Here is a 23,113-nt window from a genome sequence, read left to right on the forward strand (position 1 = left end):
AAGGGATAGAAAGGAAGTGGGAAAGACAATGATAAAGGGATAGAAAGGAAGTGGGAAAGACAATGATAAAGGGATAGAAAGGAAGTGGGAAAGACAATGATAAAGGGATAGAAAGGATGTGGGAAAGACAATGATAAAGGGATAGAAAGGATGTGGGAAAGACAATGATAAAGGGATAGAAAGGAAGGATGTGGGGAAGACAATGATAAAGGGATAGAAAGGATGTGGGAAAGACAATGATAAAGGGATAGAAAGGATGTGGGAAAGACAATGATAAAGGGATAGAAAGGATGTGGGAAAGACAATGATAAAGGGATAGAAAGGATGTGGGAAAGACAATGATAAAGGGATAGAAAGGATGTGGGAAAGTGGGAAGGATGTGGGAAAGACAATGGGAAAGACAATGATAAAGGGATAGAAAGGATGTGGGAAAGACAATGATAAAGGGATAGAAAGGATGTGGGAAAGACAATGATAAAGGGATAGAAAGGATGTGGGAAAGACAATGATAAAGGAATAGAAAGGATGTGGGAAAGACAATGATAAAGGGATAGAAAGGATGTGGGAAAGACAATGATAAAGGGATAGAAAGGATGTGGGAAAGACAATGATAAAGGGATAGAAAGGATGTGGGAAAGACAATGATAAAGGGATAGAAAGGAAGTGGGAAAGACAATGATAAAGGGATAGAAAGGATGTGGGAAAGACAATGATAAAGGAAGTGGGAAAGACAATGATAAAGGAAGTGGGAAAGACAATGATAAAGGAATAGAAAGGATGTGGGAAAGACAATGATAAAGGGATAGAAAGGAAGTGGGAAAGACAATGATAAAGGGATAGAAAGGATGTGGGAAAGACAATGATAAAGGGATAGAAAGGATGTGGGAAAGACAATGATAAAGGAAGTGGGAAAGACAATGATAAAGGAAGTGGGAAAGACAATGATAAAGGAAGTGGGAAAGACAATGATAAAGGAAGTGGGAAAGACAATGATAAAGGGATAGAAAGGAAGTGGGAAAGACAATGATAAAGGGATAGAAAGGATGTGGGAAAGACAATGATAAAGGGATAGAAAGGAAGTGGGAAAGACAATGACAAAGGAATAGAAAGGAAGTGGGAAAGACAATGATAAAGGGATAGAAAGGATGTGGGAAAGACAATGATAAAGGAAGTGGGAAAGACAATGATAAAGGAAGTGGGAAAGACAATGATAAAGGAATAGAAAGGATGTGGGGAAAGACAATGATAAAGGGATAGAAAGGATGTGGGAAAGACAATGATAAAGAAGTGGGAAAGACAATGAATGGGAAAGACAATGATAAAGGAATAGAAAGGATGTGGGAAAGACAATGATAAAGGAAGTGGGAAAGACAATGATAAAGGGATAGAAAGGAAGTGGGAAAGACAAATGATGGGAAAGACAATGATAAAGGAGTAGAAAGGATGATGAGAAAGACAATGATAAAGGGATAGAAAGGATGTGGGAAAGACAATGATAAAGGGATAGAAAGGATGTGGGAAAGACAATGATAAAGGGATAGAAAGGATGTAGGGAAAGACAATGATAAAGGGATAGAAAGGAAGTGGGAAAGACAATGATAAAGTGATAGAAAGGAAGTGGGAAAGACAATGATAAAGGGATAGAAAGGATGTAGGGAAAGACAATGATAAAGGGATAGAAAGGATGTGGGAAAGACAATGATAAAGGGATAGAAAGGAAGTGGGAAAGACAATGATAAAGGAAGTGGGAAAGACAATGATAAAGGGATAGAAAGGATGTGGGAAAGACAATGATAAAGGAAGTGGGAAAGACAATGATAAAGGAAGTGGGAAAGACAATGATAAAGGAATAGAAAGGATGTGGGGAAAGACAATGATAAAGGAAGTGGGTAAGACAATGATATAGGAAGTGGGAAAGACAATGATAAAGGAAGTGGGAAAGACAATGATAAAGGGATAGAAAGGAAGTGGGAAAGACAATGATAAAGGGATAGAAAGGATGTGGGAAAGACAATGATAAAGGGATAGAAAGGAAGTGGGAAAGACAAAGACAAAGGAATAGAAAGGAAGTGGGAAAGACAATGATAAAGGGATAGAAAGGATGTGGGAAAGACAATGATAAAGGAAGTGGGAAAGACAATGATAAAGGAAGTGGGAAAGACAATGATAAAGGAATAGAAAGGATGTGGGGAAAGACAATGATAAAGGGATAGAAAGGATGTGGGAAAGACAATGATAAAGGAAGTGGGAAAGACAATGATAAAGGAATAGAAAGGATGTGGGAAAGACAATGATAAAGGAAGTGGGAAAGACAATGATAAAGGGATAGAAAGGAAGTGGGAAAGACAATGATAAAGGAAGTGGGAAAGACAATGATAAAGGAATAGAAAGGATGTGGGAAAGACAATGATAAAGGGATAGAAAGGATGTGGGAAAGACAATGATAAAGGGATAGAAAGGATGTGGGAAAGACAATGATAAAGGGATAGAAAGGATGTAGGGAAAGACAATGATAAAGGGATAGAAAGGATGTAGGGAAAGACAATGATAAAGGGATAGAAAGGATGTGGGAAAGACAATGATAAAGGAATAGAAAGGATGTGGGAAAGACAATGATAAAGGGATAGAAAGGATGTGGGAAAGACAATGATAAAGGGATAGAAAGGAAGTGGGAAAGACAATGATAAAGGGATAGAAAGGAAGTGGGAAAGACAATGATAAAGGGATAGAAAGGATGTAGGGAAAGACAATGATAAAGGGATAGAAAGGATGTGGGAAAGACAATGATAAAGGGATAGAAAGGAGTGGGAAAGACAATGATAAAGGAAGTGGGAAAGACAATGATAAAGGGATAGAAAGGATGTGGGAAAGACAATGATAAAGGGATGGGAAAGACAATGATAAGGAGGGACAATGATAAAGAAAGGATGTGGGAAAGACAATGATAAAGGGATAGAAAGGATGTGGGAAAGACAATGATAAAGGGATAGAAAGGAAGTGGGAAAGACAATGATAAAGGGAAGTGGGAAAGACAATGATAAAGGGATAGAAAGGATGTGGGAAAGACAATGATAAAGGAAGTGGGAAAGACAATGATAAAGGAAGTGGGAAAGACAATGATAAAGAGATAGAAAGGATGTGGGAAAGACAATGATAAAGGGATAGAAAGGATGTGGGAAAGACAATGATGGGAAAGACAATGATAAAGGGATAGAAAGGATGTGGGAAAGACAATGATAAAGGGATAGAAAGGATGTGGGAAAGACAATGATAAAGGGATAGAAAGGATGTGGGAAAGACAATGATAAAGGGATAGAAAGGATGTGGGAAAGACAATGATAAAGGGATAGAAAGGATGTGGGAAAGACAATGATAAAGGGATAGAAAGGAAGTGGGAAAGACAATGATAAAGGGATAGAAAGGAAGTGGGAAAGACAATGATAAAGGGATAGAAAGGAAGTGGGAAAGACAATGATAAAGGAAGTGGGAAAGACAATGATAAAGGGATAGAAAGGATGTGGGAAAGACAATGATAAAGGGATAGAAAGGATGTGGGAAAGACAATGATAAAGGGATAGAAAGGATATGGGAAAGACAATGATAAAGGGATAGAAAGGATGTGGGAAAGACAATGATAAAGGGATAGAAAGGATGTGGGAAAGACAATGATAAAGGGATAGAAAGGAAGTGGGAAAGGCAATGATAAAGGGATAGAAAGGATGTGGGAAAGACAATGATAAAGGAAGTGGGAAAGACAATGATAAAGGAAGTGGGAAAGACAATGATAAAGGAATAGAAAGGATGTGGGGAAAGACAATGATAAAGGGATAGAAAGGATGTAGGGAAAGACAATGATAAAGGGATAGAAAGGATGTGGGAAAGACAATGATAAAGGGATAGAAAGGAAGTGGGAAAGACAATGATAAAGGAAGTGGGAAAGACAATGATAAAGGGATAGAAAGGATGTGGGAAAGACAATGATAAAGGAAGTGGGAAAGACAATGATAAAGGAAGTGGGAAAGACAATGATAAAGAGATAGAAAGGATGTGGGAAAGACAATGATAAAGGGATAGAAAGGATGTGGGAAAGACAATGATAAAGGGATAGAAAGGATGTGGGAAAGACAATGATAAAGGAATAGAAAGGATGTGGGAAAGACAATGATAAAGGGATAGAAAGGATGTGGGAAAGACAATGATAAAGGGATAGAAAGGATGTGGGAAAGACAATGATAAAGGGATAGAAAGGAAGTGGGAAAGACAATGATAAAGGGATAGAAAGGAAGTGGGAAAGACAATGATAAAGGGATAGAAAGGAAGTGGGAAAGACAATGATAAAGGAAGTGGGAAAGACAATGATAAAGGGATAGAAAGGATGTGGGAAAGACAATGATAAAGGGATAGAAAGGATGTGGGAAAGACAATGATAAAGGGATAGAAAGGATATGGGAAAGACAATGATAAAGGGATAGAAAGGATGTGGGAAAGACAATGATAAAGGGATAGAAAGGATGTGGGAAAGACAATGATAAAGGGATAGAAAGGAAGTGGGAAAGGCAATGATAAAGGGATAGAAAGGATGTGGGAAAGACAATGATAAAGGGATAGAAAGGAAGTGGGAAAGGCAATGATAAAGGGATAGAAAGGATGTGGGAAAGACGATGATAAAGGGATAGAAAGGAAAAGAGGTGAGAAAGGTCATGGCCTGTTCCCAAGAGAAAAAGGTAAAAATGTCATCCAGTACTCAGCTGTGGTTGATTGGGCCATTGTGACTGCCATCAAACATTCAGGGAAGTGTTTTTTTTATAACTCCAAATGTGGATTTGGATGAAAACCTGTCAATCCTGTAGCTTGAATTATTTTATTTGCGGATGTTATGCCATTGTGTCTTATACATTCTTTTCTGGTAAACTATTCAAGAGATTCAATACACAAACATAAAAGCCATGATATATCTCTGGGCTGTCCTAGTTCTTCAACTTGTGTACCTCTCTCACTCACTCAGCTCCCTCCCCAGTTACATCCATCCAGGCTGGTGATGTCACCAGGCATGGTGTGTCGTTGGCATGGCAACAGCCCGATCGTCCCAATGGTGTGATCCTGGAGTATGAGGTCAAGTACTACGAGAAGGTGAGATGCCTCGTGCGAACCGCGGTTCAGAAATCCTTTTTAAAAAAATGACAAAATTACACTCTTAGAAAAAAGGGTTCCAAAAGAGTTATTCGGCTGTCCCCATAGGAGAACTCGTTTGTGTTCCAGGTAGAACCCTCTGTGGAAAGGGTTCTACAAGGAACCCAAAAGGATTCTATCTGGAACCAAAAGGGGTTCTTCAAATGGTTTTCCTATGGGGACAGCCAAAGAACCGTTTTAGGTTTTAGATACCACTATTTTTGATACCACTTTCTTTTTTTGGAAACCTATAACTGGTGTGTGTGTGTGTGTGTGTGTTATGTGCATCCCATGCATGTTTGTGAGTGTTCACATGCTATCTGCTTAAACTGGTATCAATAGACCTATAAAACAACCAATAAACAATCTTCAAAGCATTCCTTGTGTTTGACATGGAAAAAGAGGGAGGGAGACATGAAGGGAGAGACTACTACTAAATCAACTACTATTTTTTTTTGTGGAGAGAGCAAGATGGGCGGGAGTGATTTGTAGTTGATTTGGAATTGTGTGGCTACAGTTTGTCCTTGCTTGTCTGGTTTTGTGATTATAGGCCTAGGGTCCACAGGGAGAGGTATTTCGCTCCAGAACCACACATTGTTCTGCAACTTCAAGTTACATTTTAGGATCATGACCTCATCCGTGACCCCTTATCTTTACACTTCCCAGTTAAAATGGGGTGTATTTAAGTTATGCTGTATCTTGGAAAGATTCATGTATATGACCGCAGATTTCTGCTCATTAACAGATCCCTCCCCTCTTTCTCTCTTCCTGTCTCTCGTCCCATCAGGATCAGAAGGAGAGCTCCTACCGCATCATGAAGACGGCATCTCGCAGTGCTGACATCACTGGGCTGAGTCCGCTCACAGTGTACTTGTTTCAGGTGCGCGCTCGCACAGCCGCCGGATACGGAGAGTTCAGCGGCCCCTTGGAGTTCTCCACCGACTCAGGTAGAAGACAGTCTAATCTATTATATTCGGCTGTTTTTGAGCAAGAGATATTGCATTTTGGGGGGGGGACCTGTTTTTAATGAAAACAACCTGGTTTGTAACCTGTTGTCTCCTCCCACTGACAGATCCCTTGCCTCTGATTGGTGATGCCGCCAGCTCCACCCTGCTCCTGCTGTCAATCAGCGGAGGTGTGATTCTACTGCTCACCTCCACCGCAGTCTTCATTATCAGCCGCAGGTACAAACACATATGGCCTCAGAAGAACAACCGCTAAAACACACACACACACACACACACACACACACACACACACACACACACACACACACACACACACACACACACACACACACACACACACACACACACACACACACACACACACACACACACACACACACACACACACACACACACACATACACACACAGAGATCACCTGGTGCTTTGGAGGGGGATTAAAGAGGAGACAGTATGTCCTTCTAAAGGTCTGATTGTTCACCTGGTAATCCCCTTGTCCCTGACTTATCATTAGTGTCTCCACAACAACACAGCCACTGTATCAGCTTCCCCCTGGCCTCCGAACACTCACACACAACCTCTCCCTTGAGGCCTCTTTTTACTGACAGTGGCTCTCAAGGTATGACACACCACACCGCTTAAAGACACAATGGGTAGTGTTACAGACAGGTTCTGTAAGATAACACACCTTTCCTCCTATATTACCCGAGGCACTATTCTCTCTCCTTCCCACACTCCATCCCCCTTCTCCTTCTTCCCCTCTACTCACCTTGAATAACCCGTCTCTGCTTGGATTGGTCAAAGTAGGTGTCAATCACTCACATTGTGTGTGTTCCGTGCCACTCACCACTTCTTCCTCTGCCTTTCTTCTTTCAGGAGGGGCAAATACAGCCAAGCCAAGCAAGACTCCGAGGAGGAGAAACACCTAAACCCAGGTAAGACCGCACACGCACGCACACACACACCTCATCCTATTCCACAAACATGTCGAACTCCTTTCCCCAACCCATCTCCTCCCCTTTCTCCATCTGTAGGTGTGAGGATATACGTGGACCCGTTCACCTATGAGGACCCAGACCAGGCAGTTCATGAGTTTGCCAAAGAAATTGATGCCTCCTACATACACATAGAGAAGGTTATTGGCATTGGTAAGGGAGCCTGACACACACACTCACAGTAAAACGTCAAGGTTTTGAAGGTGTGTTGTAGGTGAGTGGGGATGTGTGTAGTTATTTATACTGTGTGTGTTGTAGGTGAGTTTGGGGAGGTGTGTAGTTATTTATACTGTGTGTGTTGTAGGTGAGTTTGGGGAAGTGTGTAGTTATTTATACTGTGTGTGTTGTAGGTGATTGTGGGGAAGTGTGTAGTTATTTATACTGTGTGTGTTGTAGGTGAGTTTGGGGAGGTGTGTAGTTATTTATACTGTGTGTGTTGTAGGTGAGTTTGGGGAAGTGTGTAGTTATTTATACTGTGTGTGTTGTAGGTGAGTTTGGGGAAGTGTGTAGTTATTTATACTGTGTGTGTTGTAGGTGAGTGTGGGGAGGTGTGTAGTTATTTATACTGTGTGTGTTGTAGGTGAGTTTGGGGAGGTGTGTAGTTATTTATACTGTGTGTGTGTTGTAGGTGAGTTTGGGGAAGTGTGTAGTTATTTATACTGCGTGTGTGTATTGTAGGTGAATGTGGGGAGGTGTGTAGTTATTTATACTGTGTGTGTTGTAGGTGAGTTTGGGGAAGTGTGTAGTTATTTATACTGTCTGTGTTGTAGGTGAGTTTGGGGAAGTGTGTAGTTATTTATACTGTGTGTGTTGTAGGTGAGTTTGGGGAAGTGTGTAGTTATTTATACTGTGTGTGTTGTAGGTGAGTGTGGGGAGGTGTGTAGTTATTTATACTGTGTGTGTTGTAGGTGAGTTTGGGGAAGTGTGTAGTTATTTATACTGTGTGTGTTCTAGATGAGTTTGGGGAGGTGTGTAGTTATTTATACTGTGTGTGTGTTGTAGGTGAGTTTGGGGAAGTGTGTAGTTATCTATACTGTGTGTGTGTGTTGTAGATGAGTTTGGGGAGGTGTGTAGTTATTTATACTGTGTGTGTGTTGTAGGTGAGTTTGGGGAAGTGTGTAGTTATTTATACTGTGTGTGTGTGTTGTAGGTGAGTGTGGGGAAGTGTGTAGTTATTTATACTGTGTGTTGTAGGTGAGTTTGGGGAAGTGTGTAGTTATTTATACTGTGTGTGTGTGTTGTAGGTGAGTGTGGGGAGGTGTGTAGTTATTTATACTGTGTGTGTTGTAGGTGAGTTTGGGGAAGTGTGTAGTTATTTATACTGTCTGTGTTGTAGGTGAGTTTGGGGAAGTGTGTAGTTATTTATACTGTGTGTGTTGTAGGTGAGTTTGGGGAAGTGTGTAGTTATTTATACTGTGTGTGTTGTAGGTGAGTTTGGGGAAGTGTGTAGTTATTTATACTGTCTGTGTTGTAGGTGAGTTTGGGGAAGTGTGTAGTTATTTATACTGTGTGTGTTGTAGGTGAGTTTGGGGAAGTGTGTAGTTATTTATACTGTGTGTGTGTGTTGTAGGTGAGTGTGGGGAGGTGTGTAGTTATTTATACTGTGTGTGTTGTAGGTGAGTTTGGGGAAGTGTGTAGTTATTTATACTGTCTGTGTTGTAGGTGAGTTTGGGGAAGTGTGTAGTTATTTATACTGTGTGTGTTGTAGGTGAGTTTGGGGAAGTGTGTAGTTATTTATACTGTGTGTGTTGTAGGTGAGTTTGGGGAAGTGTGTAGTTATTTATACTGTCTGTGTTGTAGGTGAGTTTGGGGAAGTGTGTAGTTATTTATACTGTGTGTGTGTGTTGTAGGTGAGTGTGGGGAGGTGTGTAGTTATTTATACTGTGTGTGTTGTAGGTGAGTTTGGGGAAGTGTGTAGTTATTTATACTGTCTGTGTTGTAGGTGAGTTTGGGGAAGTGTGTAGTTATTTATACTGTGTGTGTTGTAGGTGAGTTTGGGGAAGTGTGTAGTTATTTATGCTGTGTGTGTTGTAGGTGAGTTTGGGGAAGTGTGTAGTTATTTATACTGTGTGTGTTGTAGGTGAGTTTGGGGAAGTGTGTAGTTATTTATACTGTGTTGTAGGTGAGTTTGGGGAAGTTTGTAGTTATTTATACTGTGTGTGTGTGTTGTAGGTGAGTTTGGGGAGGTGTGTAGTTATTTATGCTGTGTGTCTGTGTTGTAGGTGAGTTTGGGGAAGTGTGTAGTGGCCGTCTGCGTCTCCAGGGAAAGAGGGAGATCTACGTGGCCATAAAGAGTCTGAAGGCAGCATACTCTAACAAACAGAGGCAAGATTTCCTCTCTGAAGCCAGCATCATGGGACAGTTCGACCACCCAAACATCATCAGACTAGAGGGCGTGGTCACGCGATGTGAGTGATTGACAGCTACTTTGACCAATCCAAGCAGAGATTGACAGGTTCCGTCTACATTTATAAAGATATAAAAATGCAGAGGACCCCGAAACTGATCCTTGTGGAACACCCCCCTGTCTTAATCGCTGCTTGTTTGTCTCCTGTGTAGGTAAACCAGTGATGATCATCACAGAGTACATGGAGAATGGATCTCTTGACACCTTCCTCAGGGTAAGAGGTCCTAGTGTTTCTTGGAGCGTCAGGTAGCCTAGTGGTTAGAGCGTTGGACCAGTAACCAAAAGGTTGCTGGATCGAATCCCCGAGTTGACAAGGTGTAGCTCTGAACAAGGCAGTTAACCCACTGTTCCCCGGTGGGCTGTCATTGTAAATAAGAATTTGCTCTTAACTGACTTGCCAAGTTAAGCAAAGATTAGAAATAAGTTCTATGTCTTTGTACTGTGTGTTATATTCTAAAACAGCGGGGGTTTCAATTAAGACCTAGACAACCAGTTGAGGGGAGTTCCTTACTCGTCAGTGACCTGAATTCAGCACTCCGTGGAGTGAGTTTGACACCTGTCCTAAAATCTCTCTCTCTCTCTGTTAGAAACACGATGGTCATTTCACAGTGATCCAGTTGGTGGGCATGCTGCGTGGCATCGCGTCGGGCATGAAGTACCTGTCTGATATGAGCTACGTTCACCGAGACCTGGCCGCCCGCAACATCCTGGTCAACAGCAACCTGGTGTGCAAGGTGTCTGACTTCGGCCTGTCCCGAGTACTCCAAGAGGACCCTGAGAATGCCTACTCCACACGGGTAAGAACACAGGGAGAAATAGAACACTAACATGTCTATCTGGGGTAATGTGAGATAGGTTCATGTTTCAATGACTCTAAGATCACTCACCTTTGAACTATGGGTCCATTGTGCTAGACTGTGGATTAAATTACAATTCTCTTCCCATGTGTTACAGGAGGTGACTGGGACGTACCACTCTCCAGGGGGGAAGATCCCCATCAGATGGACCTCTCCAGAGGCCATCGCCTACAGGAAGTTCACCCCATCCTCTGACACCTGGAGCTATGGCGTGGTCATGTGGGAGGTGATGTCCTATGGAGAGAGACCATATTGGGACATGAGTAACCAGGATGTAAGTGCGTTTTCTATGTAATGGATTTTCCCCTGAACGTGGAATCTTTTTTGTGTGGACTGAAGCAAAGTTAGATGGTTACAGTGCATTTGGAAAGTATTCAGAGCCCACTTTTCCCACATTTTGTTACGCTACAGCCTTATTCTAAAATGGGTTAAATCAGTCTACACACAATGTCTACACATAATGGTAAAGTGAAAACAGGTTATTAGAAATGTGTGCAAATGTATTCACTGGAGACAAAGTTAGTTAAACATGCTTTCTTACCCTCTTTCTCTATACCCTGTTCTCTCTCAATTCAATTTAAGGTCTTTATTGGCATGGGAAACATATGTTAACATTTCCAAAGCAAGTGAACTCGATCAAATCAAAGTTTATTTGTCACGTGCGCCGAATACAACAGGTGAAATGCTTACTTACAGGCTCTAACCAATAGTGCAAAAAGGGTATTAGGTGAACAATAGGTAAGTAAAGAAATAAAACAACAGTAAAAAGACAGGCTATATACAGTAGAGAGGCTATAAAAGTAGTGAGGATACATACAGACACCGGTTAGTCAGGCTGATTGAGTTAGTATGAACATGTACAGTGGGGCAAAAAAGTATTTAGTCAGCCATCAATTGTGCAAGTTCTCCCACTTAAGAAGATGGGAGAGGCCTGTAATTTCATCATCATAGGTACACTTCAACTATGACAGACAAAATAAGAAAGAAAAATCCAGAAAATCACATTGTAGGATTTTTAATGAATTTATTTTCAAATGATGGTGGAAAATAAGTATTTGGTCAATAACAAAAGTTTATCTCAATACTTTGTTATATACCCTTTGTTGGCAATAACAAAGGTCAAACGTTTTCTGTAAGTCTTCACAAGGTTTTCACACACTGTTGCTGGTATTTTGGCCCATTCCTCCATGCAGATCTCCTCTAGAGCAGTGATGTTTTGGAATTGTTGCTGGGCAACACATACTTTCAACCAGGCAGTGATGCAACCATGCTCTTGCAGCTGTAGAACCTTTTGAGGATCTCAGGACCCATGCCAAATCTTTTTAGTTTCCTGAGGGGGAATACGCTTACTATTCACGACTGTCTTGGTGTGTTTGGACCATTCTAGTTTGTTGTTGATGTGAACACCAAGGAACTTAAAGCTCTCAACCTGCTCCACTACAGCCCCGTCGATGAGAATGGATGCGTGCTCAGTCCTCCACATAGCCTGGTTCCTCTCAAGGTTTCTTCCTAGGTTTTGGCCTTTCTAGGGAGTTTTTCCTAGCCACCGTGCTTCTACACCTGCATTGCTTGCTGTTTGGGGTTTTAGGCTGGGTTTCTGTACAGCACTTTGAGATATCAGCTGATGTACGAAGGGCTATATAAATAAAATTTGATTTGATTTGATTTGCCTGTAGTCCACATCTCCTTAGTCTTGGTTATTTTGAGGGATAGGTTGTTGTCCTGGCACCACCCGGCCAGTTCTCTGACCACCTCCCTATAGGCTGTCTCGTCGTTGTCGGTGATCAGGCCTACCACTGTTGTGTCATCTGCAATGATGGTGTTGGAGTCGTGCCTGGCCATGCAGTCGTGGGTGAACAGGGAGTACTGGGGGGGACTGAGCACGCACCTCTGGGGAGCTCCAGTGTTGAGGATCAGCGGGGCAGATGTGTTGCTACCTACCTTCACCACCTGGGGTCGGCCGGTCAGGAAGTCCAGGATCCAGTTGCAGAGGGAGGTGTTTAGTCCCAGGATCCTTAGCTTTGTGATGAGCTTTGAGGGTACTATGGTTGAACGCTGAGCTGTAGTCAATGAATAGCATTCTCACATACGTAGGTGTTCCTTTTGTCCAGGTGGGAAAGGGCAGTGTAGAGTGCAATAGAGATTGCATCATCTGTTTGGGCGGTATGCAAATTGGAGTGGGTCTAGGGTTTCTGGGATAATGGTGTTGATGTGAGCCATTACCAACTTTTCAAAGCACTTCATGGCTACAGACGGGAGTGATACAGGACGTGAGTGATGCAGGTTGCCTTTATGTTCTTGGGCACAGGGACTATGGTGGTCTGCTTGAAACAACATGTTGGTATTACAGACTCAATCAGGGACATGTTGAAAATGTCAGTGAAGGCACCTGCCAGTTGGTCAGCACATGCCTGGAGCACACGTCCTGGTAATCCGTCTGGCCCTGCAGCCTTGTGAATGTTGACCTGTTTAAAGGTCTTACTCACGTCGGCTACGGAGAGCGTGATCACACAGTCGTCCGGAACAGCTGATGCTCTCATGCATGCCTCAGTGTTGTTTGCCTTGAAGTGAGCATAGAAGTGATTTAGCTCTCTGGTAGGCTCGTGTCACTGGGAAGCTCGCGGCTGTGCTTCCCTTTGTAGTCTGTAATATTTTGCAATCCCCGCCACATAAGATGAGCATCAGAGCCGGTGTAGTATGATTCAATCTTAGTCCTGTGTTGACGCCTTGCCTGTTTGATGGTTCATCGCAGGGCATAGCAGGATTAATTGTAAGCTTCCGGGTTAGAGTCATGCACCTTGAAAGCGGCAGCTCTACCCTTTAGCTCAGTGCAAATGTTTCCTGTAATCCATGGCTTCTGGTTGGGGTATGTACGTACAGTCACTGTGGGGACGATGTCCTCGATGCACTTATTGATAAATCCAGTGACTGATGTGGTGTATTCCTCAATGTCATCGGAAGAATCCCGGAACATGTTCCAGTCTGTGATATCAAAACAATCCTGTAGTTTAGCATCTGCTTCATCTGACCACTTTTTTATAGACAGAGTCACTGGTGCTTCCTGCTTTAATTTTTGCTTGTAAACAGGAATCAGAAGGATAGAGTTGTGGTCTGATTTACCAAATGGAGGGCGAGGGAGAGCTTTGTACGTGTCCCTGTGTGTGGAGTACAGGTGATCTAGAATTGTTTTCCCTCTGGTTTCACATTTAACATGTTGATAGAAATTTGGTAGAACTGATTTAAGTTTCCCTGCATTAAAGTCTCCAGCCACTAGGAGCACCGCTTCTGGGTGAGTGGTTTCCTGTTTGCTTATTTCCTTATACAGCTGACTGAGTGCGGTCTTTGTGCCAGCATCTGTCTGTGGTGGTAAATAAACAGCCACGAAAAGTATAGCTGAAAACTCTCTAGGCAAGTAGTGTGGCCTGCAATTTATCACAATATACTCTACTTCAGGCGAGCAAAATCTAGAGACTTCCTTAGATTTCATGCACCAGCTGTTGTTTACAAATATACACAGAAAGGCCCCCCCCCCATCTCACAGTGTGCTGTTCTATCTTGCCGGTGCAGCGTATGTCCCGCTAGCTGAATATCCATGTCGTCATTCAGCCACGATTCCGTGAAACATAGAATATTACAGTTTTTGATGTCCCGTTGGTAGGATATTCGTGATCGTACCTCGTCTAATATAGTATTGACTGTAACGGCAGCTTTCCCATTCGCTTTCTACGTGTCCTGACCAGGCATCTGGCTCTTTGTCCTCTGTACCTGCGTCACTTCCTCTTGCAAATAACGTGGATGTTGGCCCTGTGGGGTGTTTGGAGAGTATCTTGTGCGTCGTCCTTGTTGTAGAAAAAATCTTTGTCTAATCCGAGGTGAGTGATCGCTGTCCTGATATCCAGAAGCTCTTTGTCTAATCCGAGGTGAGTGATCGCTGTTCTAATATCCAGAAGCTCTTTGTCTAATCCGAGGTGATTGATCGCTGTCCTGATATCCAGAAGCTCTTTGTCTAATCCGAGGTGATTGATCGCTGGCTGTCTTGATATCCAGAAGCTCTTTGTCTAATCCGAGGTGATTGATCGCTGGCTGTCCTGATATCCTGAAGCTCTTTGTCTAATCCGAGGTGATTGATCGCTGTCCTGATATCCAGAAGCTCTTTGTCTAATCCTGTCATGCTGATGAATGAGGACCCAAAAGCGACTTGGCGAAAACAGAGTATTTAATCCAGAATAAACATTACAAAACAAAAAGCATAATACTACACGTAAAGACGAGAACAGACTGGAGACTTGATCGAGAACTGCAGGTTGCCTCGGGAAGGCACTTGAACCTAGCAGACTCAGACACCTGCTCACCACGCAGCATCTGAGGGAAACACGACACGACAGGGCAAAACATAGACACAGCACGGTGAATATAAATGAGGATCCGACAGGGCAGGTACGGGAAACAAGGAGAGAAATAGGGACTCTAATCAGGGAAAAGGATCGGGAACAGGTGTGGGAAGGCTAAATGATGATTAGGGGAATAGGAACAGCTGGGAGCAGGAACGGAACGATAGAGAGAAGAGAGAGCGAGAGAGTGAGAGAGGGAGGGGGAGAGAGAGGGATAGAAAGAGGGAAAGAACCTAATAAGACCAGCAGAGGGAAACGAATAGAATGGGAAGCACAGGGACAAGACGTGATAATAAATGACAAAACATGACAGTACCCCCCACTCACCGAGCGCCTCCTGGCGCACTCGAGGAGGAATCCTGGCGGCAACGGAGGAAATCATCAATGAGTGAACGGTCCAGCACGTCCCGAGACGGAACCCAACTCCTCTCCTCAGGACCGTAACCCTCCCAATCCACTAAGTATTGGTGACCCCGTCCCCGAGAACGCATGTCCATGATCTTATGTACCTTGTAAATAGGTGCGCTCTCGACAAGGACGGGAGGGGGAGGGAAGACGAACGGGGTGCGAAGAAAGGGCTTAACACAGGAGACATGGAAGACAGGATGGACGCGACGAAGATGTCGCGGAAGAAGCAGTCGCACAGCGACAGGATTGACGACCTGGGAGACACGGAACGGACCAATGAACCGCGGAGTCAACTTACGAGAAGCTGTCGTAAGAGGAAGGTTGCGAGTGGAAAGCCACACTCTCTGGCAGCAACAATACCTAGGACTCTTAATCCTGCGTTTATTGGCGGCTCTCACAGTCTGTGCCCTGTAGCGGCAAAGTGCAGACCTCACCCTCCTCCAGGTGCGCTCACAACGTTGGACAAACGCTTGAGCGGAGGGAACGCTGGACTCGGCAAGCTGGGAAGAGAATAGAGGAGGCTGGTAACCCAGACTACTCTGAAACGGAGATAACCCGGTAGCAGACGAAGGAAGCGAGTTGTGAGCGTATTCTGCCCAGGGGAGCTGTTCTGCCCAAGACGCAGGGTTTCTGAAAGAAAGGCTGCGTAGTATGCGACCAATCGTCTGATTGGCCCTCTCTGCTTGACCGTTAGACTGGGGATGAAACCCGGAAGAGAGACTGACGGACGCACCAATCAAACGACAGAACTCCCTCCAAAACTGTGACGTGAATTGCGGGCCTCTGTCTGAAACGGCGTCTAACGGGAGGCCATGAATTCTGAACACATTCTCGATAATGATTTGTGCCGTCTCCTTAGCGGAAGGAAGTTTAGCGAGGGGAATGAAATGTGCCGCCTTAGAGAACCTATCGACAACCGTAAGAATCACAGTCTTCCCCGCAGACAAAGGCAGACCGGTAATGAAGTCTAGGGCGATGTGAGACCATGGTCGAGAAGGAATGGGGAGCGGTCTGAGACGACCGGCAGGAGGAGAGTTACCCGACTTAGTCTGCGCGCAGTCCGAACAAGCAGCCACGAAACGGCGCGTGTCACGCTCCTGAGTCGGCCACCAAAATCGCTGGCGAATAGACGCAAGAGTGCCTCGAACACCGGGATGACCAGCTAACTTGGCAGAGTGAGCCCACTGAAGAACAGCCAGACGAGTGGAAACAGGAACGAAAAGGAGGTTACTAGGACAAGCGCGCGGCGACGCAGTGTGCGTGAGTGCTTGCTTAACCTGTCTTTCAATTCCCCAGACTGTCAACCCGACAACACGCCCATAAGGAAGAATCCCCTCGGGATCAGTAGAAGCCACAGAAGAACTAAACAGACGGGATAAGGCATCAGGCTTGGTGTTCTTGCTACCCGGACGGTAAGAAATCACAAACTCGAAACGAGCGAAAAACAACGCCCAACGAGCTTGACGGGCATTAAGTCGTTTGGCAGAACGGATGTACTCAAGGTTCTTATGGTCTGTCCAAACGACAAAAGGAACGGTCGCCCCCTCCAACCACTGTCGCCATTCGCCTAGGGCTAAGCGGATGGCGAGCAGTTCACGGTTACCCACATCATAGTTGCGCTCAGATGGCGACAGGCGATGAGAAAAATAAGCGCAAGGATGAACCTTATCGTCAGACTGGAAGCGCTGGGATAGAATGGCTCCCACGCCTACCTCTGAAGCGTCAACCTCGACAATGAATTGTCTAGTGACGTCAGGAGTAACGAGGATAGGAGCGGACGTAAAACGTTCTTTTAGAAGATCAAAAGCTCCCTGGGCGGAACCGGACCACTTAAAACACGTCTTGACAGAAGTAAGAGCTGTGAGAGGGGCAGCAACTTGACCGAAATTACGAATGAAACGCCGATAGAAATTAGCGAAACCTAAAAAGCGCTGCAACTCGACACGTGACCTTGGAACGGGCCAATCACTGACAGCTTGGACCTTAGCGGAATCCATCTGAATGCCTTCAGCGGAAATAACGGAACCGAGAAAAGTAACGGAGGAGACATGAAAAGAGCACTTCTCAGCCTTTACGTAGAGACAATTCTCTAAAAGGCACTGTAGAACACGTCGAACGTGCTGAACATGAATCTCGAGTGACGGTGAAAAAATCAGGATATCGTCAAGATAGACAAAAACAAAGATGTTCAGCATGTCTCTCAGAACATCATTAACTAATGCCTGAAAAACAGCTGGCGCATTGGCGAGACCAAACGGCAGAACCCGGTACTCAAAATGCCCTAACGGAGTGTTAAACGCCGTTTTCCACTCGTCCCCCCTCTCTGATGCGCACGAGATGGTAAGCGTTACGAAGGTCCAACTTAGTAAAGCACCTGGCTCCCTGCAGAATCTCGAAGGCTGATGACATAAGGGGAAGCGGATAACGATTCTTAACCGTTATGTCATTCAGCCCTCGATAATCCACGCAGGGGCGCAGAGTACCGTCCTTCTTCTTAACAAAAAGAACCCCGCCCCGGCCGGAGAGGAAGAAGGCACTATGGTACCGGCGTCAAGAGACACAGATAAATAATCCTCGAGAGCCTTACGTTCGGGAGCCGACAGAGAGTATAGTCTACCCCGAGGAGGAGTGGTCCCCGGAAGGAGATCAATACTACAATCATACGACCGGTGAGGAGGAAGGGAGTTGGCTCGGGACCGACTGAAGACCGTGCGCAGATCATGATATTCCTCCGGCACTCCTGTCAAATCGCCAGGTTCCTCCTGAGAAGTGGGGACAGAAGAAATGGGAGGGATGGCAGACATTAAGCACTTCACATGACAAGATACGTTCCAGGATAGGATAGAATTACAAGACCAATTAATAGAAGGATTATGACATACTAGCCAGGGATGACCCAAAACAACAGGTGTGAAAGGTGAACGAAAAATCAAAAAAGAAATAGTCTCACTGTGGTTACCAGATACTGTGAGAGTTAAAGGTAGTGTCTCAAATCTGATACTGGGAAGATGACTACCATCTAAGGCAAACATGGGCGTAGGCTTGTCTAACTGTCTGAAAGGAATGTTATGTTTCCGAACCCATGCTTCGTCCATGAAACAACCCTCAGCCCCAGAGTCAATCAAGGCACTGCATGTAGCACCGAACCGGTCCAGCGTAGATGGACCGACATAGTAGTACAAGATCTAGATGAAGAGACCTGAGTAGTAGCGCTCACCAGTAGCCCTCCGCTTACTGATGGGCTCTGGCCTCTTACTGGACATGAATTAACAAAATGTCCATCAAATCCGCAATAGAGGCACAGGCGGTTGGTGATCCTCCGTTCCCTCTCCTTAGTCGAGATGCGAATCCCTCCCAGCTGCATGGGCTCAGTCTCAGAGCCAGAGGAGGGAGATGGTTGCGATGCGGAGCAGGGAAACACCGTTGATGCGAGCTCTCTTCCACGAGCCTGGTGACGAAGATCTACCCGTCGTTCTATGCGGATGGCGAGAGCAATCAAAGAGTCCACACTGGAAGGAACCTCCCGAGAGAGAATCTCATCTTTGACCACAGTGTGGAGTCCCTCCAGAAAACGAGCGAGCAGCGCCGGCTCGTTCCAGTCACTAGAGGCAGCAAGAGTACGAAACTCTATAGAGTAATCCGTTATGGATCGATCACCTTGGCATAGGGAAGCCAGGACCCTAGAAGCCTCCCCACCAAAAACTGAACGGTCAAAAACCCGAATCATCTCCTCTTTAAAGTTCTGGTAATTGTTAGAACAATCAGCCCTTGCCTCCCAGATAGCTGTGCCCCACTCTCGGGCCCGGCCAGTAAGGAGTGAAATGACGTAAGCAACCCGAGCTCTCTCTCTAGAGTATGTGTTGGGTTGGAGAGAGAACACAATCTCACACTGGGTGAGAAAGGAGCGGCACTCAGTGGGCTGCCCGGAGTAGCAAGGTGGGTTATTAACCCTAGGTTCTGGAGGCTCGGCAGGCCAGGAAGTAACAGGTGGCACGAGACGAAGACTCTGGAACTGTCCAGAGAGGTCGGAAACCTGAGCGGCCAGGCTCTCCACGGCATGGCGAGCAGCAGACAATTCCTGCTCGTGTCTGCCGAGCATGGCTCCTTGGATCTCGACGGCAGTGTTACGAGCGTCTGTAGTCGCTGGGTCCATTCCTTGGTCGGATCCTTCTGTCATGCTGATGAATGAGGACCCAAAAGCGACTTGGCGAAAAAGAGTATTTAATCCAGAATAAACATTACAAAACAAAAAGCATAATACTACACGTAAAGACGAGAACAGACTGGAGACTTGATCGAGAACTGCAGGTTGCCTCGGGAAGGCACTTGAACCTAGCAGACTCAGACACCTGCTCACCACGCAGCATCTGAGGGAAACACGACACGACAGGGCAAAACATAGACACAGCACGGTGAATATAAATGAGGATCCGACAGGGCAGGTACGGGAAACAAGGAGAGAAATAGGGACTCTAATCAGGGAAAAGGATCGGGAACAGGTGTGGGAAGGCTAAATGATGATTAGGGGAATAGGAACAGCTGGGAGCAGGAACGGAACGATAGAGAGAAGAGAGAGCGAGAGAGTGAGAGAGGGAGGGGGAGAGAGAGGGATAGAAAGAGGGAAAGAACCTAATAAGACCAGCAGAGGGAAACGAATAGAATGGGAAGCACAGGGACAAGACGTGATAATAAATGACAAAACATGACAAATCCGAGGTGATTGATCGCTGTCCTGATATCCAGAAGCTTTTTGTCTAATCCGAGGTGATTGATCGCTGTCCTGATATCCAGAAGCTCTTTGTCTAATCCGAGGTGATCGCTGGCTGTCCTGATATCCAGAAGCTCTTTGTCTAATCCGAGGTGATTGATCGCTGTCCTGATATCCAGAAGCTCTTTGTCTAATCCGAGGTGATCGCTGGCTGTCCTGATATCCAGAAGCTCTTTGTCTAATCCGAGGTGATTGATCGCTGTCCTGATATCCAGAAGCTCTTTGTCTAATCCGAGGTGATTGATCTCTGTCCTGATATCCAGAAGCTCTTTTTTTCCCATAAGATACGGTGGCAGAAACATTATGTACAAAATAAGTTACAAATAACACGAAAAAAAACCCCACATAATAGCACAATTGGTTGGGCGCCCGTAAAACTGCTGCCATTTCTTCCAGCGCCATTTTCCCTTAGTAAACAAAAGTGAGATAATCAATAAAAAATGAACAGTAAACGTTACACTCACATAAATTCCAAAAGAAGAAAGAAATGACAAATGTCTCCCTCTCTCTCCAGGTGATAAAAGCAATAGATGAGGGCTACCGTCTGCCCCCGCCAATGGACTGTCCTGTGTGTCTACACCAGCTGATGTTAGACTGCTGGCAGACAGAGAGAACACACAGACCCAGCTTCACACAGATCCTCAACATGCTGGATAAACTCATCCGCAACCCGACCACCACTCTGAGGAGGACAGGAGAAGACAGGTACACACGGGGGACACAACGTCTTTCATTGCAAGCTCTTTCAATGTGTTTTTCCAGCATAACATCCACTCCCCATAACTACCTCAACCTCTGTCTTTATCTCTCTGTGCAGACCTGTTCCCAGTCTGTTGGAGCCTGTAGGAGGTCCAGAGTTTGTGTCAGTGTGGTCAGCAGAAGACTGTCTTCAGGCTATAGGGATGGGCATGTATAGAGACACGCTCACTACTGCTGGATACACCAGCCCTGACAGCCTGCTAACCCTCACACATCAGTGAGTCTCTCTCTAATCCCCCCCCCTCTCTCTATATATCACTATGGCTCTCTCTATTTCTCTGCTAACCCTCACACATTAGTAAGTCTCTCTAATCCCCCCCCCCCTCTCTATATATCAATATGGCTCTCTCTATTTCTCTGCTAACCCTCACACATCAGTGAGTCTCTCTCTAATCCCCCCTCTCTCTATATATCACTATGGCTCTCTCTATTTCTCTGCTAACCCTCACACATCAGTGAGTCTCTCTCTAACCCCCCCTCTCTATATATCACTATGGCTCTCTCTATTTCTCTGCTGACCCTCACACATCAGTGAGTCTCTCTCTCTCTGTATCTCTCTCTCTAACCCCCTCTCTATATATCACTATTGCTCTCTATTTCTCTCCCTCTATTCCCCCCCCCGCTCTCTCTTTCTCTCTCTCTCTTTCTTTCTGGGTGGGTACTCATAGTCTTCTTAACTCTGAACATGTCTAATTGAATTATTCCATGTTTACAGGGATATGACCAGTATAGGAATTATCACACCATCACACCAGGACCAGATCCTTGCCAGTGTGCAGCAGGTATTGCTGTCCCACATGCAACAAATACAGGAACAGATGCCAGACAGTATGGTTCCCGTCTGAGCCAGTGAATGGATACAAAACTAAAACAATTTTTTTTAATGAATTTTATTTACCTCATCCATGCACTTTAGAATGAGATTTTCACAAGGAATTACATCAACATACAAAAAACTACAACAGAAAATATGAACGGAAGAGAGAAAAGCAGCACTTTTATAAACCCTATAAACTTTGACCTTTGAACTATGACCTGAGGTTTGACCTGAGGCTGAAGAAGCTGCTGAAGATGGTTTCACTGCAACACTGAGGAAACAACGAGACATTTTGTCCCTTTTTTGTTTACTTTTTGTACATACGTGTCCGTGTAAATAACATTTCATCTGCTCCTGATTTTTCTTTTTAAAAACATTTTTGTTGTTGCTGATTTTGTGTCATCCCGACTTGTCATGCACAAAACGTGTCTGTAGCTCATTCAGAGTGGTGCCATAGTTTTCAGTTTAGAAACTGTTTTCTCTCCCGTACACATTTCAAAACGGAATAGACACCTCCAGTTTGCCTCATATGCATCTCAGGACTAGACGACCAATTTGTCTTTATACCAGAAGGACTCCAGCTCCCATTCCCACGAAGAAGTAATCCATCCATTGAGCTTTGTAGACGAGGACTAATGAGTGCTACAAATATTCACCAACAAAGACTTGTAAGTTAATAGTGAAGCATAGTTCGACAAATAAAAACAGGACAAATTGAATGTCGTCTGGAAGTCGAGAAACTTAATGGACGAGCTGATAAAGTGTAGTTCTGAAGCATCACTGTGTGTGTGTGTGTGTGTGTGTGTGTGTGTGTGTGTGTGTGTGTGTGTGTGTGTGTGTGTGTGTGTGTGTGTGTGTGTGTGTGTGTGTGTGTGTGTGTGTGTGTGTGTGTGTGTGTGTGTGTGTGTGTGTGTGTGTGTGTGTCAGGTCAATTCCATTTAAATTCCAGTCAATTCAGAAAATACAATGAAATTCCAACTCCAATTCTCTTCCAATGCTTTTCAATCAGTAAAATGTTCCATTAGAATTGGGTTTACTTTCTGAATAGACTGGAATTGAAATGGAATTGACCTCAATCCTGGTGTGTGTGCTTGCCTTTGAGGACTAGTTTGGGATATTCAAAGACAGAAATATGGGCAGGGGAGCGTTTTGTGATAGAATGTATGTGTGCCAAGCTCTTGCTGGCTTTTATTTAGGATGAGCACATTAACAACAGTATTAGCTAGTTTTATCTCGTCAACGATTAACATATACTCTAGGTATTACATGTCTTTGTAAAATGTTACTGTTTGGAAATACAATCAGGTGCATAAAGGATTTCATTCTATTTATCGTCTTCTTATTATCCAGGTTGTACATTGTGAAATAGGACAAATGTAAATGACTGAAATGGGTCATTTCTGTCTGAACTTCTTTTTGAAGCAGATGCGGAAGAGTGTGTGCGACTGGGAAGTGTGTGTTTGGTGTGTGTGTGTGTGCGACTGGGAAGTGTGTGTTTGGTGTGTGTGTGTGTGTGACTGGGAAGTGTGTGTTTGGTGTGTGTGTGTGCGACTGGGAAGTGTGTGTTTGGTGTGT

General features: G+C 44.5%; 1 protein-coding gene across 1 annotated transcript in view; it reads left to right on the forward strand.

Moving 5' to 3' along the window:
- LOC124041565 (ephrin type-A receptor 4-like) overlaps positions 1-22,865 on the forward strand; it is a 48,914-nt gene extending 26,049 nt beyond the window's left edge. The window contains exons 7-18 of the mRNA XM_046359290.1: positions 5,006-5,130; positions 5,957-6,116; positions 6,242-6,353; positions 7,013-7,071; positions 7,171-7,284; positions 9,354-9,539; positions 9,691-9,752; positions 10,126-10,335; positions 10,493-10,669; positions 20,477-20,667; positions 20,780-20,938; positions 21,437-22,865. Of these exons, the coding sequence (XP_046215246.1) occupies positions 5,006-5,130; positions 5,957-6,116; positions 6,242-6,353; positions 7,013-7,071; positions 7,171-7,284; positions 9,354-9,539; positions 9,691-9,752; positions 10,126-10,335; positions 10,493-10,669; positions 20,477-20,667; positions 20,780-20,938; positions 21,437-21,566 (1,685 nt within the window). The 3' untranslated portion in view covers positions 21,567-22,865. The remainder of the gene's footprint in view (positions 1-5,005; positions 5,131-5,956; positions 6,117-6,241; positions 6,354-7,012; positions 7,072-7,170; positions 7,285-9,353; positions 9,540-9,690; positions 9,753-10,125; positions 10,336-10,492; positions 10,670-20,476; positions 20,668-20,779; positions 20,939-21,436) is intronic.
- Positions 22,866-23,113: the final 248 nt, after the last annotated feature.

Source organism: Oncorhynchus gorbuscha, linkage group LG08 (assembly GCF_021184085.1).
Source record: "Oncorhynchus gorbuscha isolate QuinsamMale2020 ecotype Even-year linkage group LG08, OgorEven_v1.0, whole genome shotgun sequence".
NCBI classification, from domain to species: Eukaryota; Metazoa; Chordata; class Actinopteri; order Salmoniformes; family Salmonidae; genus Oncorhynchus; species Oncorhynchus gorbuscha.